At 42.2% G+C, this 16,264-nt stretch overlaps 1 protein-coding gene across 2 annotated transcripts in view; it reads left to right on the plus strand.

Moving 5' to 3' along the window:
- LOC126285391 (uncharacterized) overlaps positions 1 to 15,943 on the plus strand; it is a 33,269-nt gene extending 17,326 nt beyond the window's left edge. The window contains exons 5-7 of one of the 2 annotated variants that reach the window (XR_007551637.1): positions 547 to 783; positions 13,425 to 14,277; positions 14,388 to 15,943. Coding sequence is in view for 1 of the 2 variants with exons in the window: in XM_049984735.1 (XP_049840692.1) it covers positions 547 to 783; positions 13,425 to 13,532 (345 nt within the window). In the remaining variant the exon portion in view is untranslated. Of the gene's footprint in view, positions 1 to 546; positions 784 to 13,424 lie in introns of both variants that reach the window. The other variant, XM_049984735.1, reaches the window with a different exon arrangement.
- Positions 15,944 to 16,264: the final 321 nt, after the last annotated feature.

Genomic DNA, 16,264 nt, shown 5'->3' on the forward strand with positions numbered 1-16,264 from the left:
GGGAACTATGTACATCTTGGAGAAGGCACCTTCATGAGATATTAAAGCACATGTTATGTGTATGTCTCGATTTTACTGTGTTAAATGCATGGTGTAAAGTAGAAATTATGTGTGTAGGGGGTGAACTGTATGAGGAAGATGTTGCTCTTACATCTGTTTCACAAACCGTAGCCCCCACCACATTGTGTCAGTGTTAATGCTATCATTTGGAAAGAAAATTAATTATTGGTAACTTTTGTAATGTGTGATAATCTTTTGCTTTTTGCATGCAGTTTTGTCCTGCTTGTTTCATCATCACTATATGATCACTTTGTCTCAACTTTGGTTTTGTAGTAGTCACTATCACATCCTCAACTCCTGCCCTTTATCCATCTGTTTATTTTTCTATCCAATATGTACCTTTCTATTGCTTGTTACATAACATGCAGTTTTTGAACTGTTTGCACATTTTAACATCCATGTTGAAAAATGTTATCTGTGATATGACACCATTCATTGTGGGCTATCATTCTGTTGTTTCTCAAGTCATTCTGTTGTTTGTTGCAGGAATATGAGAAGAAGATGGTACCATGGATTTATTGCTTTGCAGCATTTACACTGTTCCGATTATTTGCCTTCGTATTTGCATCTATTGTGAATGACATGATATTTTCGTACAATATTGCCATGTGCTTTTTGTGGATTATGTTTTCGGCTGCTAATGTGTATGGCTTTCTCTTGGTATATTCCCTGTACCTGGAACTTTGTGATTTGACAAAGCTAGAAGATCTGGCACATTTAAGAGTAAGTGTGAAAATCATGTGTGGCAACTTTTATACCTATAGTTAGCATAGTCTAGTTACACTTCTTTGCATGATGTAAATAGTAAAATAGTGCTTTCTGCAATTGTGCTATTCATTTTTGCAGAGTGAGTGTATGTATATATATATATATTGGCATTTAGTTTATAAACAAGTATTACATATCATTGATTACTTCTTTTGGGAGGACGACGGTTCAATCCCGTCTCCGGCCATCCTGATTTAGGTTTTCCATGATTTCCCTAAATCATTTCAGGCAAATGCCGGGATGGTTCCTTTGAAAGGGCACGGCCGATATCCTTCCCTAACCCGAGCTTCTGCTCCGTCTCTAATGACCTCGTTGTCGGCGGGACGTTAAACACTAACCACCACCACCACTTCTTTTGGCTGCACTCAGTTAATGCAGTTAGCAGTGGCAGTTGTTTTTGTGGTTTATCGTTTATAAATTACTTAGGTCGTATTTTTTGGTAATTGCTTTTTATGTAGTATAATATATGAAAGTGTTTCAAGATTTTGGCTTACTTTTCTTTCAGTGACCATTGAAATTATTTAAGGTACAAAAGTTATTTGATGTAGTACCTTTTCTTTCAAATAAGCATAAGTATTTGTGAGAAAATATTTGCCCAAATAGGTGCTAATGGAGCAGGAGAGAAACACAATTTCAAAAGTGTTGTTAAATCTCACTTTCAAATTTTACGTAAATTCCTTCTTCAAGATTAAAACGGGAGCTGGAAAGGGCATGTGCTCAAATGCTTGAGGGAAGGGAAGTCAATATAAACTATGCAGGAGAACACACACAACACAAGATATCTTTCAGCAATTACTTCTCTGTAAGAATGTGTGCATGTCTCTTTTTTTTTTCTTATTCCCAGTCTTCAAATCGATGAAAAAATATTCAGAAAATTCGTGAGCTGGATGAATCAGAACAGAACCGACAAACGCGCTGAGGCACATCTTCTGAGTAGTGTGGTATGAGGGGCCTGTTACAGAGTTATTGCGTTTTGTTTGATTTCTTGCCCCAGTTAGCTTTGTATCTGTATTGTACTGCAAATAGTGCAGAACTGTGCATATGAGAATGTTAAGCACTGTATGTTTGGCTTGGAAGCGAACTTGTTTCATTCATTGTACTTGCTGTTGACAGTAGTAATGCCCACTATAGATTTCATCCTTAATTTTGCGTTCAGTACTGCTCAGTTGTATCTTGGCAGTTATGCACTGACAGTGATACACAGCAGTATGGATAAGTTTACTGAGTTAGGTGATTTGCACTTCATATGTGACTTCACTGAATGATACAACACTAAGCCGTTCCTGCTGCCAATGTATCATAGGATTAAATTTTTGCTGGGGATATTGCACTACTCTGTTTTGTGTGGTACATTCTAAATGTAGTGTATTCCAGCTTTTATCACTGTTGTGATATCTTTTCATGGGAACAAAGTTGACCACAGTAAAAAATCAAATAAATTATAATTACATTATTTCTCTGTAACGAGACACTGGAGAGAGTGGGCGCATTATGCCAAAATACCTTGAAGGTAACCCTGAATGAACTCTGAAATTTTGCCAATGAAGTTTTGGTTCACCCTGAATATTTTTAAAGATGTACATTTGTCAACTTTGCTCACTTTCATTTCTGTTTCGGTAATTGGCAAGTTGACACTCCCCTTGCTTAATATTGCTAGTATTTGTCCTTCGCATTCATTTTGCTTACAAAATGAGGGTATTGGTAATGGGTTGCAAATAATGTCTATTTCATAATGTTGTTGAACATTTACAATATATTTGACACCATTTATGAAAATGAAAACCTCAATTTGTTATACTTGATGTTTACTGTCATTATTATGCAGACTGAAGTCCAGCCAACCTTTCGCACTTTTCCTTATTTGTTGTGTTTCTTTTTTCCATTACTGGAAGTCTGTTCTAAAATCATATATTTCATCTGAAATTGAGACTCATTGTTTTACATTATTGGCTTAATGTTTTCTTGACTTGGAATCACAGGCAGAATATGTGTTTATGGGTTGCATCCAATCATTATGGCATACGTTGTAACAGCGATCAGAATGGTTGCGGGGTGGAAGTGACGGAAAACCCAGCGGGATCCGCGGAGCAGCCCGTGAACAACACCACGATGGAAGAGGACACACACGACCATGAAGGATAAAACGAACAATAACAAGATGAACAACGGAGTCACAAGAAAACCTAACAACCACGTCCACTCCTAACACAGAACAAGAAAGTAAATAAGGTTTCTAAGATGAGGCGATGTGTCCAGAGACTTACGCAAGGTTAGACTGGCTGGCTGAGCGAGAGACAGGCACTAAAGTACTCTGTCGGGGAGTGCCACTATTGGCCGCCGGAACCATGTGTTCCACTGTGGCCCCCTCACACTAAATGCGGGCCAGCAGGTGCACACCACCACAGCTTGAGGCGCGATGGTGCAGAGACCTCTAGGGATCTTTGACATCCATGACGTCAGGTGGGGATTCAAATTCCGCGGTGCACGGTACCAGATCACTCCCCTCTGAAACTTGCGCATAGGGGCGGAAGCGCCCCGGACTGTGCCGAGATGGGTGGCAGTGGGAAGAGGAGCCAGGCTCATCAATCGCTATTGGTGGGGAGGAAGGAATGCCTGAGGCATATATGACAACCGATCCAGAGTCCAGGGCAGGGGAAGGAGCCGTCGATCCACCCGGAGGCGGAGAGGGCCAGTGGCAGGCCCGTGGGGAGACGGCAATCGGGGATAGGGACAATGACTCGAGGACCACGTCCGTACCTGATGGAGGTAGGGAAAGAGGCGACAGTGCGAGTCCTGTGGTGGCATGCGGGCGGAACTGATTATGATGGCGGCGCTCTAACCCTTTTGACGTCGGCACCGACATCACACACCGCACATGGGCCACGACGACCGTGGCGGGTGTCCAACCCACCTTGCGCCCATACTTGCGGGCCCACATGACCATGCCAGGGGCATATTGCTGTGATGGGGGAGGAGGAGGAGGATGCCATCAGCAAATGGAGCAGGGTCGGCCCATGAAGGAGCTCTGCCGGACTGCATATGTGAATTAGTGCAGTGCGATAGGTGCTCAAAAACAGGGTGAGGGCCGACGTGGTTGGAGATTTGTCGACCGCGTTAGTCAACTGGTGTTTAAAAGTGCTCTCCACTGTGCCATTGGACAAATGGTGGAAAGGGGGACTACGAATATGTTTGATACTGTTGGTCTCACAGAAGTCGTGGAAGGAGGAGACCGTGAATTGGGAACCATTATCGGAGACCAACTTGTGTGACAGGCCTCAGTGGTGAGAACCTGGGCCAGGGATGTGAGTGTAGCCTCCGTGGTGGTGGATGCCATGCGGACAACATATGGGTATTTAGAGTAGGCATCAACAATGAGTAACCACACGGACCCCAAAAACGGGCCCGCAAAATCGATATGGATGTGATCCCAGGGCCGGCGAGGCACAGGCCAGGGTGCAAATGACTGAGGGGGGTGGCTCACCTGGTGATGCATGCGCACAGACAGTGCACCCACAGACCAGGCGCTCAATATTACCATCGATGCCACATGCCGGCGAGCCAAAACTTTCATACGGGACGTACCCCAGTGCCTGCGGTGTAACAAACCAACCACCCAATGGGCATCCAACTCTGTGGCCAACAGAAGGACATCATTGACCACAGAGAGCCTGTGGGACAGGTGGTGCCAGGGGCTGAAATCGGACTGCATCCAATGAGTAACATAGGATGGCCACCTGTGGACCACGTAGTTGAGAACCTGCCGAAAGATAGGGTCGCGGCGGGTAGCCGCAGCAATGTGAGCAGCCATAAGAGGCAGACCATCCAGCGCATCCCGGTGGGCGGAATCAGTGTGAAAGAAGAGGACCTTCTCTTGGTCAAAGGCAGGATTGGGGCCTGCTGGGAGACATGACAGTGTCTGCGGTAGCATGGTGGGCGGTGGGCTTACACTGAATGGTGTAAGCGTAATTACGTAAAAACAATGCCCAGCGCTGGAGACATTGATCCATCCACTCTGGAAGGTGAGAGTAGGGTCTGAAAAGTGTGACCAAGGGTTTATGGTCTGTCAGGAGGCTGAACTTTGCCCCAAACAGATAGGTGTGAAATTTTTGGATAGCGAACATGATCGCCAGAGTCTCATTTTCAATCTGGGAGTAGTTCCATTGTGCTGGGGTCAACATCTTAGAGGTATAAGCAATAGGCTGTTCGGAGCCATCGGCATCCTGGTGGCAAGGATGGCCCCAATGTCGTATGCTGACACATCAGCTGCCATAACCAATGGGCGGTCCAGGGAAAAGGGAGTAAGGCAAGGGGTAGACTTTAAAGAGAGAAAAGCGTGGTCACAGGCAGGAGTCCAATCAAAAGGTACCCCTTTGAGATGCAAGTGATTGAGGGATTGAGCAACGGAGGCAGCTTGGGGCAAGAACTTTAAGTAATAAGTCACCTTGCCCAAAAACACCTGGAGTTCAGATAAGTCCTTGGGACGAGGAAGGGCCTCCATGGCCGCGACATCATTACCCAAAGGGCGAATGCCATCTCTGCTGCGCCAGTGGCCTAAGTATTCCACTTCCAGTTGAAAAAAAACAACACTTGCCCAGCCAACAGCATGAACCAGCAGACTGTAGAGTGTGAAATAAGGCGCTGAGGTTTTGGAAATGTTCCTGGCGGGAACGCCCGGTGACCAAGATGTCATTCAGATAATTCTCACAGACAGGGATAGGCTGTGTAAGATGCTCCAGGAATCACTGGAAAATGGCCAGTGCCGAAGTGACACCAAAGGGAAGGCGCTTGTACTTACACAATCCAAAAGACGTGTTGAGAACCAAGATGTTCTGAGATTCAGTATCCAAGGGCAATGTGGTATGTTTCAGCCAGGTCGATCTTGGAAAAATACTCTCCCCTGGCAAGCTTCACAAGGTCTTTGGGTAAGTGTCAACGAGGAACTGAGCATTGACTGTAGCGCTGAAGTCCCCACACAGCCGAAGGGACCCATTGGGTTTTCGTATGACCACCAGTGATGTTGCCCACGCACTGTAAGTTACAGGCTCCAGCATGCCAGTGGCCTGGATCCGATCAGGTTCCTGCTTGACCACTGGCCGTAAGGCCACTGGAAGGGACCGGGCCCGGAAAAAGCGAGACTGTGCATCCGGCTGTAGGGTAATGTGCGCCTGAACGCTGGAAGCATATCCGAGATCTGATGCAAACAACGACGCAAAAGCAGAGCACAGATCTTCCAAGTCCTGAAAGGGAACAGCCATGGAAATGACCTTAACTTCATCGGAAATTGAAAAGTCAAACAACTGAAACGCATCCAGGCCAAAAATATTCGAAGCCAATGGATGGTCGACAAAGAGGGTTAGGAGCCGGGGAACGCTTGTATGTCGCCTAGACGATGAACTGCCCACGAAGGGGAATGGAACCATCTCCGTAGGTGACCAGATGGCAAGAGGAAGGTGAAACACAGGAGAGCCAAATGCAGGAGTGCCCAGCCGGGTATATGTCACCATATTAATAAGGGAGACGGTGGCCCCTTTGTTGTCCTGAAAACTGACATCCTCAATGAAAATGCGGAGCATGAGGAAAAGCTTCCGCACTGTCATCCTGTGGGACGACCGATTGCAGAGCATGGACTGTATCTTGAGGGGGCTGGAAAGAGCGAGTTGAGCAACTACGACAAACCGATCAGATGTGGCCCTTCTTGTTACATGGCGTCCACGTTTTCCAGCGGTGGGGACAGTCAGCCCGCGAATGGGCAGTAAAGCACTGTGGACAAGATGGAAGTGGACCGGCGACTAGGGGCGACCGAAGCCGCCGATGCCATAGAGACGTCGAACAACGAGGAGTCCCGATGGCATTGACCTCCGTCGGCCGGGCAATGTCGCCGCTGCGAGGGTGGAACCCGCCGCGATCGCCGCCACCTGTGCACACGCCATAAGAAGCTCGTTAGCTGCTTGAGCAATTTCAAAGGAGTGGGCAATGCGGAGAATCTCTTCCAAGGAGGGGTTTTAGAGTTTCAATGCTGCAGTACAGACCTCAGGATTGGGACCCAGCTGAACCACCACATCCCGGATCAGGGAGTCCGCATATGAAGCCTTACCCTGCTGATTGGTGCACGAAAAATTGCATCGACGGCTGACACCCTGCAAGTCCGTGACCCAGGAACGATAAGATTGACTAGGCTGTTTATGGTACTATTGGAACTCCAGCCAAGAGGCGACAACATTGTAACATTGGGAATAATAGTTTGTCAACAAAAGCCAGATCTCCTGGAAAAAGAGAGCCACAGGATTGGACAACAGTGCCAACTTGCGGAGAACAAAGAACGTGTCCGGGGAGGCCCAAGACAAAACAGCGACCGCTGCAAGGAGTCTTCCATGACCTAGAAAGCTGTGAAATGTTGTTTCAGCCAATGTAAGTAGGTTTCCCAGTCCTCTTTAGCGTCATTAAAGGGTGGAAATGACGGCAGACGCGGGAAAGCATCAGACACCCGAGGACTCTGAAGCTGTTGTGGTAACGTGTCCCGAGCATCGACTTTGTCCGTTAGCAACTGCAGCGACTTTTGTAAGATGTCTATTTGGAGCTGCTGCTTCTGCATGAGCTGCTGCTGTTGCTCCAGCAGGTAGACCAACTTTGCCTCCATACCAACAACGACCGCCGTTTACCTCGTCGCCAAAAAGTTGTAATGCCGACTGGAATATTCGGGGGGGGGGGGGGGGGGGGGATTGAAGTGACGGAAAATGTGGCAGGACCCGCGGAGCGGCCCATGAACAACAACACAATGGAAGAGGATGGACACGACCAACAAAGGACAGAACGAACAACAAGATCGAAACAACGGAGTTACAAGAAAACCTAACAACCACGTCCACCCGTAACACAGAACAAGAAAGTAAATAAGCTGTCTAAGGTGAGGCGATGTGTCCAGAGACGTACGCAAGGTTAGACTGGCTGTCTGAACGAGAGACAGGCACTTAAGTACTCTATCAGGAGCGCCACTATTGGCCGCCGGAACCACGTGTTCCACTGTGGCGCCCTCACACTAAATGCGGGCCAGGAGGCGCGCGCCGCCACAGCTTATGGTGCGATGGTGCAGAGACCTCTAGGAGTCTTTGACGTCCATGACGTCTGGTGGGGATTAAAATTCCATGGCACGCGGCACTTTATCATTATTGATGTCATTAGGTGTGTATACTTCAACTCCAGTACTTGTATAATGACTGCATATGTCAGCTGTAACTTCTTTACCGTTAGGAAAAAGTTATAGTTCTTTATCGTGCTTCTTGGTTTTTGTTGCTACGGAGATTATTATGTCAAGAACAGTGACCAAATTTAACTTTGGCATTCCAGATGAAACATATCACTTAACAGACATCGATTTTACAGGTGAAAATATCATAACATGATAAATGGAAGTATATCTCCATAAAATGGCTGCAAACTTGGATAGAAAGATCTGGAAAGTTTATTTATGTGTAGTATGTGTAAGTGCTGAAAAGTTCAAGTTCCTGGAGATTGGAAGTACATGCTGTATCAATTTGTCGCTTTCTGTAGAGGACCTGAGTAAAATGTCACCTGTGAAATTGGAATGGCAGCAACCCCATTTCAGTAATGACCTCTATTTTTTCAACAGTGGGTATGATTATCTCCACAAAAATTAACTTTTCAATAAAATTTTATGCCACCACATGTATTTGGAATCCCCAAATTCACAGCTAAAGTGATGATAGTTTTGCGTTAATATAATCCCTACAAGACAGGGTACAGATCACTAGATGCTTTGTATGTGTAAAAGAATACCAATTTGCAAGTCAATCTATATTGGATGGCACTTGATTAGGAAGGAAAATAACTAATCAATAAAATAGCATAATTCACCTATAATCTCAATAAATGTTGATATCTGATGGGTTGAAGCGGATGCTGAGAGTAACAGAATGGGGTGACGACTTGCTGATTTTGACACTGAGATGCAACATGTATATCAAAGAAACCTGAAAACCTATAATCAGCTCTGAAAATGTGGTCAGCTAGCTCAGAATTGGGAAGGGGGGGAATAACTACAGATCGGTAGACCAAAAAATGAAAACAAATGAAATACTGATTAACAAAGCAGCTCTTAGGTGGTAACAGATAGAATGTTGCTTAAATTAGAGTTCTCAGGAGTTATTGAAATGGTTGTTCTTGTGTAAAGTCAATGCACTGTGTTAGCCTCCAGATTACACTGCAGAAGTATAATGATGTTGGTGTGGTGTCAGATAATGTAGTGAAAGATATTACTAGTTGTCTCTTTCCACACTTAAAAAAGATTTATGTGAATGAATGCTTCTAGTGACAGCCACACAATTTAGCTTCTTGACTAACATTCTAGTTAGTTGCATCTGATTGTTTATTTCAAAATTTGGGATTTCGGCTGTGGTCCATTTCAAGCAAAATTTCTTCTGCTTGCTACAATGGATATTAAATGTTAATCATTTGTTATTCTTCTTGTATTCTCTCTGTTGCCATTTCAAAATTCAAAGTCAACATTATACTTACAAAATGGAATTCTGTGAAAGACGGGACGGACGATGTATTCGTTGAATTAATGAAAGCATTCACATTGTAGCAAAATAATTTGAACCATTGAGTGATGTCGCTGATACATCTCATCACCAGTCTACCAATGGCCTTGCAGTGCTACATCCTTTGGTGAGAAAAGTGTGATTAGTGTATTTTGGAGTGAGGAGATGTGCTCTACTTGGGATGAATCTTTTTTATTTATATTGTTATGGTTGTTTGACAGTCACTTAGAAGTCCTACATATCTTGATTTCACATCAAAAAATGCCACCATCTTTGCACATCTGCTTTTCATGGCTGCTTCATAGTTACAGCACCAAGGCATACAGCTTAGCATGTGACTTAGAGTTCATCAATGAACTGCATAAACTGTGGGAGCACTTGTTATTCTTAAGTGACTACATGAAACCTGCAATGCATGTCCTGTTTATCCAGAGAAACCAACAGAGAAATTTTCAATTGTCTATTCTCTTTTCCATATTAATATGTGTGTTTTATGAAAAGAGCTTAAAAAATTCCAGTTCATTATTTTACGATTATTATGAGAGAAGTTTGAGATGTGAATTACTGTTTGTACTATTGTGATGTGCCAACCTGTGGTATAAGTTATTAAAGCATGCAATAAAATCAGTTTCCTGGCATTTTGACAGGTCAGTTGAACAGTGTTTGGCCACTCTCTCACCGTCAAGGGGCACCATACAAAAAGAAATAAAAATCACTGCTAAACAGATTTAGGTAACACATGACAAATTAATCTCCAATAAGACAGCCTATTTCCACAAAACAAAAAAGTGCACCATTACCGATAGCACTTTATTATGGGCTCAGTGACCAATAATTTCTAGTTTGATTGCATGGTTAGGCAGAAGTTATGCTCCTAAACATACCATCACAATTGCCAAGTTAACAGTTAATTTTCTCCTTTTTTGGGTCCGCAGCTGCAAAATCAGAAAAATAGAGACCTTACATGTGATATAATAGAAACTTCATGTACAACTTTCTTTTTTCTTTTGTAATACAACAATTCTCGAAATACACATATTCTCATCTGGATAGCCGAACATATTATTGCACCACTTCTGGGATTCAGATAGGCAAACCTACATCCAATTGAATCGACCTCATGTATTAGTAATGAGGGCTGGTGAGCTGATCAGCTTGTACAGGGTGTTTCAAAAATGACCGGTATATTTGAAACGGCAATAAAAACTAAACGAGCAGCGATAGAAATACACCGTTTGTTGCAATATGCTTGGGACAACAGTACATTTTCAGGCAGACAAACTTTCGAAATTACAGTACTTACAATTTTCAACAACAGATGACGCTGCAAGTGATGTGAAAGATATATAAGACAACGCAGTCTGTGGGTGCGCCATTCTGTACGTCGTCTTTCTGCTGTAAGCGTGTGCTGTTCACAACGTGCAAGTGTGCTGTGGACAACATGGTTTATTCCTTAGAACAGAGGATTTTTCTGGTGTTGGAATTCCACCGCCTAGAACACAGTGTTGTTGCAACAAGACGAAGTTTTCAACGGAGGTTTAATGTAACCAAAGGACCGAAAAGCGATACAATAAAGGATCTGTTTGAAAAATTTCAATGGACTGGGAACGTGACGGATGAACGTGCTGGAAAGGTAGGGCGACCGTGTACGGCAACCACAGAGGGCAACGCGCAACTAGTGCAGCAGGTGATCCAACAGCGGCCTCGGGTTTCCGTTCGCTGTGTTGCAGCTGCGATCCAAATGACACCAACGACCACGTATCGTCTCATGCGCCAGAGTTTACACCTCTATCCATACAAAATTCAAACGTGGCAACCCCTCTGTGCCGCTACCATTGCTGCACGAGAGACATTCGCTAACGATATAGTGCACAGGATTGATGACGGCGATATGCATGTGGGCAGCATTTGGTTTACTGACGAAGCTTATTTTTACCTGGACGGCTTCGTCAATAAACAGAACTGGCGCATATGGGGAACCGAAAAGCCCCATGTTGCAGTCCCATCGTCCCTGCATCCTCAAAAAGTACTGGTCTGGGGCGCCATTTCTTTCAAAGGAATCATTGGCCCATTTTTCAGATCGCACGGCCGACGTCTTTAATTTCCTGAATGAATATTTCGATGATCGTGTGATTACTTTGGGCTATCCGAAACATACAGGAGGCGGCGTGGATTGGCCTCCCTATTCGCCAGACATGAACCCCTGTGACTTCTTTCTGTGGGGACACTTGAAAGACCAGGTGTACCGCCAGAATCCAGAAACAATTGAACAGCTGAAGCAGTACATCTCATCTGCATGTGAAGCCATTCCGCCAGACACGTTGTCAAAGGTTTCGGGTAATTTCATTCAGAGACTACGCTATATTATTGCTACGCATGGTAGATAGGTGGAAAATATCGTACTATAGTGTTTCCCAGACCGCAGCGCCATCTGTTGTTGACAATTGTAAGTATTGTAATTTCGAAAGTTTGTCTGCCTGAAAATGTACTGTTGTCCCAAGCATATTGCAACAAATGGTGTATTTCTATTGCTGCTCGTTTAGTTTGTATTGCCGTGTCAAATATACCGGTCATTTTTGAAACACCCTGTATATGATTTTTAGATAGTTTCCCGCATCCAGCTAGGTAAATATCGGGCTGGTACTCATGTCTTACCTCAGATATACACTACACAAACATTTAGAAAATGTTCTGACACTTCAGCACGAGATGTATCCTAAATGCAGACAGATGAGGTACGGTACACAAACTCCATCCCGAAGGAGTGGTGGCATCAGAATTGGCATCTGGTTTCAAACTGTCATTAACATTTGTCGAACCTCGTGTAACAATGCTGACTCCATAGAAACAGGAACAGCCAAGGAAAGTGAAGAAGGAGAACAATTTTCAAAATATCAAAATTTCAGTTTCAAATGCACTTGTATATGTCAATGTCTCATGCAATATCACAGTGCGATCTGACCATGTGTTCACAATATCTGTAAATATATGCTGCCAAAACAAAAATTGCAACAGGTTTCTACAGACATTATCTTGTGCAAATACTATTCAGGCAGTAATATAAAACTTGCAATGCTCTCAATGGTTGCATAGAGATTATTTCAATGTGGTTGTGCTACAATTTTCATTGTCCATTTATACTGCAGTATTTCCTTCTAATCTATCAATGCGTATTGTACAGCTACTACCTACAGCTTTTTCAGCTAAAAGAACACAAATGGATGGAATCATTATGCTTTCGAACAGTTTTGGGTACTATCTTGTAGGGCACTTGAAAAGTAAGTCTGTTAGCTAAACGCATTTATGTAGCAGTGCAATTAGTTGTTTTTAGATATAGAAATTTACTCATTGTGCAGGAAGTAGCTGGTAGCGAAAGTATGCCACAAGTTTCATGATATTTGATCAGAAATAGTTCACAAGTTAGGTCAGTATGTTCTCCACTGGCGTTTCGGCAATTAACTTGGTATGCATTTCAAGTTATTACACTCGAGTAGTCATGGTAAGTCAACATTAGTCTGTCTGTTTGAAATGTGTAAGGTTTGGTGTAATTGTTGATCAGCACAACAATCAAGCAAATACTAGTAGCTGTGATGCATTTCCAGAGATGTTATGGTGTATAGTCAGAAGTGTAGAATATTCCAAATGTTTAAGAAATAATTATGTTATTTCACACCTTCATTTTGCTTTGATGGTGACATCTAGTATTTGGTATTTAAACCGAGGACTGCGGCATATTTTTGTGACAGATGTTTCACTTCCTACTGGTGTCATACTAAAAAATAAATTGGTTTTTAATATTCTGTACACATTTTTAGCCTGTAATGCTGCTTTTCGTGTATGTTAAAAATTCAAGGGTTGGTGCATGTAATAATGACCTGCTGCATTTAATCTCTTCTTCAATTTTGCACTATTCTGCATGGATGTTTTTATGCACTGTTTTGTGTGCAAATGTGAAAAATAATACCTCAATTTTATTGTGATATTTGTTGTAAATGTAATTGTACTATGGCTGAAGAATGTTTCATTTTCTTTTTTTAGATGGGCACAATGACATCTTTGAATGCGTCTACTACCCACTCCATAGCAGGATCTCGACCAACGACACCCCATAGCACAGTCTCAACAGCTCCGGCAACAGGATTTTGAAATATGTAGACAGGACTTGACATAAAATGACAAAGAATTGAAATTAGCAATGTGGATGGTCCCACTTTTCTACAAAATAATTCACACGTGATGAGCGCTGCTAATAAACAAACATTATTTTTACAAATATTATTTTTTGCGTGATGCCATTTGTCAGTAGTTTAAGATTTTTGCATTTAGAACATAACTTGGTCATATTTACCCATCAGTTTTGAAGAATAAGTGCAGTTTTTGGTGTCATGCCAGCATTTTGCACTACTTGTCATAAAACATGTGCAGCTGTAAACCACAAATGCACTTGAAAGATTTTGTCTATGAATTCAGTTTAAAAAAAAAGGCAGGCTTTAATGTTTCTGTTATTTCACCTGTTGTCATGAGATTCTTTTCCTCTGTGAGAAGTACTTAATTTGACAGCATTGTAATGTATGTATACTCGCAAAGAAAAAGTTCTTGAATCTCATTTGTGTTTTGGAAGAATGTATCGTGATTGCGAGTCTTCACTTTACAGTATAATACTAGAAATGTTATTGTCTTCTCTATTGCCGTCGAACAGTTCATTGTCATAAGAAAAACTGTGTTCACAGATTATTCATATATTTCACATACAAACAGTGATTTTAAAAGTGATAGTTGTCTTATCTATAAGTCACTTACGGCTTCACTGTAGCTGGACAGTGTATATTTTTGATAGATACTATAAAAGTGAGATTAATTGGATCAAAAGGAAAGTTCGCTTGAAAAAACTGTTAAATTTCAGGCAGACAGAACGACTGACCAACACTTACACTTAAGATGGGAAAGTTAAAATACTGCTGATACATAAATTTGAATGTAGGAAGTAAAAATAACATTTAGCCACCATAACTGTTGTCCTTTTCTGTGGGAGAAAAGACGGGTAGCTTGGGGAAGGTTGGAAGGAGGAGCATGTAACTTTGACAGATGTCCCAGTTTGGGGGCTGTGTAACCTGCACCTCTTTCTCGTCAGCGTCCAAGGTATTCCTCTTTTCTCCTTGACGAAGTACTAGCAGTTCTGAAAACTAGACATTATTGTTTCTATTTTTAAATTTGCATTTTTGGTACACATATAATACTGCCTCACGATGTCAAATACTGGTCAGCAATGCCATCTACTTGTATACTGATTTGTCATACAGAGACTTTGTGCATTTATACTAATTTCAGTCCAATCAGTAAAAATGTGGTATATTACAGAATTTAAACTTTTGCACTATAATTAATGATTTCCAAGTTCCTGGCTTTGCAACAGAGTTAATGTTATCATTCTCCTTCAACAAGATTTTGACAACCTCCCTAAATGTCTTTGTCAGGTGTCAGTTGCAGCCTCTGAAGTGGCCTTAAATTCTGTAAGATTTTTATTCTTTGACAGTGCTTGTAAATATCACTAGAGTGGTGGTGTCCTGTCCACAGTTTTGTTGGAGTCCAGATGGTAAGCATTGAACTCTGCACATGACACCTCATGAAGACAACGAGAGAAGTTGTGAGAATATCATGGAAGGACGAACCTTTCAGTTTGTTTTGACACATCCCACTGAATGAAAACTGTGTGCCAGCCTTGGTCCAAACCCAGAACAGCTGTCGGGGCACAACTTGTGATTCACCCTCACAACTTACTGGCAGAAGTAATGTTGTGAGTTGCGCCTGGATGGCTGTCATTAAGAGCATTGCCTGCTAAAGGCACTGTTCTGTGTTAGAGTTTGAATCTGGCACACAATGTTCATCTGTCAGGAAGTATCATAGAAGAAAAGTGACAACTAATCTGGTAGCAAAACCCAGAAACTTGGAAAGGTAGCTGTGTGGACTTCGGCAGTATTAAAGAAAGAAAAAAAATATTTTTGTTGTGGAAGACTATTAATCTTTACTTCCTGCTATGAGGAGCTCCTTCTATTTTAATAAATATTATATTGTGAGGTACCAAAAGATTCATTTCAGTATTAAAACAGAGTTTTTTTAGTACAGTGTATTTAGTTATCATCAGTATTCTTGGTTATTTCGTAATAATTGGGGATGGAACATGTATCAAATAATATTGTTGTGTGTAAAAGGTCATGTGGAGTTATTTGCTGTGCAGCATTTAAAGTAATTGTCATGTCAGTCATGTAGCTGGCACAATAACTGTATAGCATTGTTTGAATCTGTTTGTTTTTATTGAACTGGAGAATCTGCACTTTTTATTGTGTTTTATGTGCTACTATGTCCCTATTTTTTAACTAATTCATTATTATGACTGGTCAGAGTATATCTAAGTGACAAGTTTACATGTCCAGTAAAATATTGATGTGTTATATCACATTTGTGTATATCATGAGCTTGCAAATCCGTCCAACTTTTTATTATATTTCTTAAATATTTTTTGATTATACAGATTACAATAAATATTTTAATGAATTTGAGTTTTGTATAATGTGATTATGCCAACTGTTTTCCTTTCAATACTTGAAATACCTGAGGCTAAAAAACTAATCAAAGAATCTTAGGAATCAATGAAAAGTGAATGAGGTAAGGTACTGGCAGAAGTAAAGCTGTGAGGATGGAACGTGGCTCGTGCTTTGGTAGCCCAGATGATAGAGCACTTACCCACAAAAGACAAAGGTCCCGAGTTCGAGATTCAGTCGGCACACAGTTTTAATCAGCCAGGAAGTTTCTGTCTCATTGTTTGTGGACCCCTAATACAGCTGACTTGATTCTCATCTCACTGGGGTTTTGAGTGTACT

The sequence above is a fragment of the Schistocerca gregaria genome, chromosome 8 (genome assembly GCF_023897955.1).
Source record: "Schistocerca gregaria isolate iqSchGreg1 chromosome 8, iqSchGreg1.2, whole genome shotgun sequence".
Lineage (NCBI taxonomy): Eukaryota > Metazoa > Arthropoda > Insecta > Orthoptera > Acrididae > Schistocerca > Schistocerca gregaria.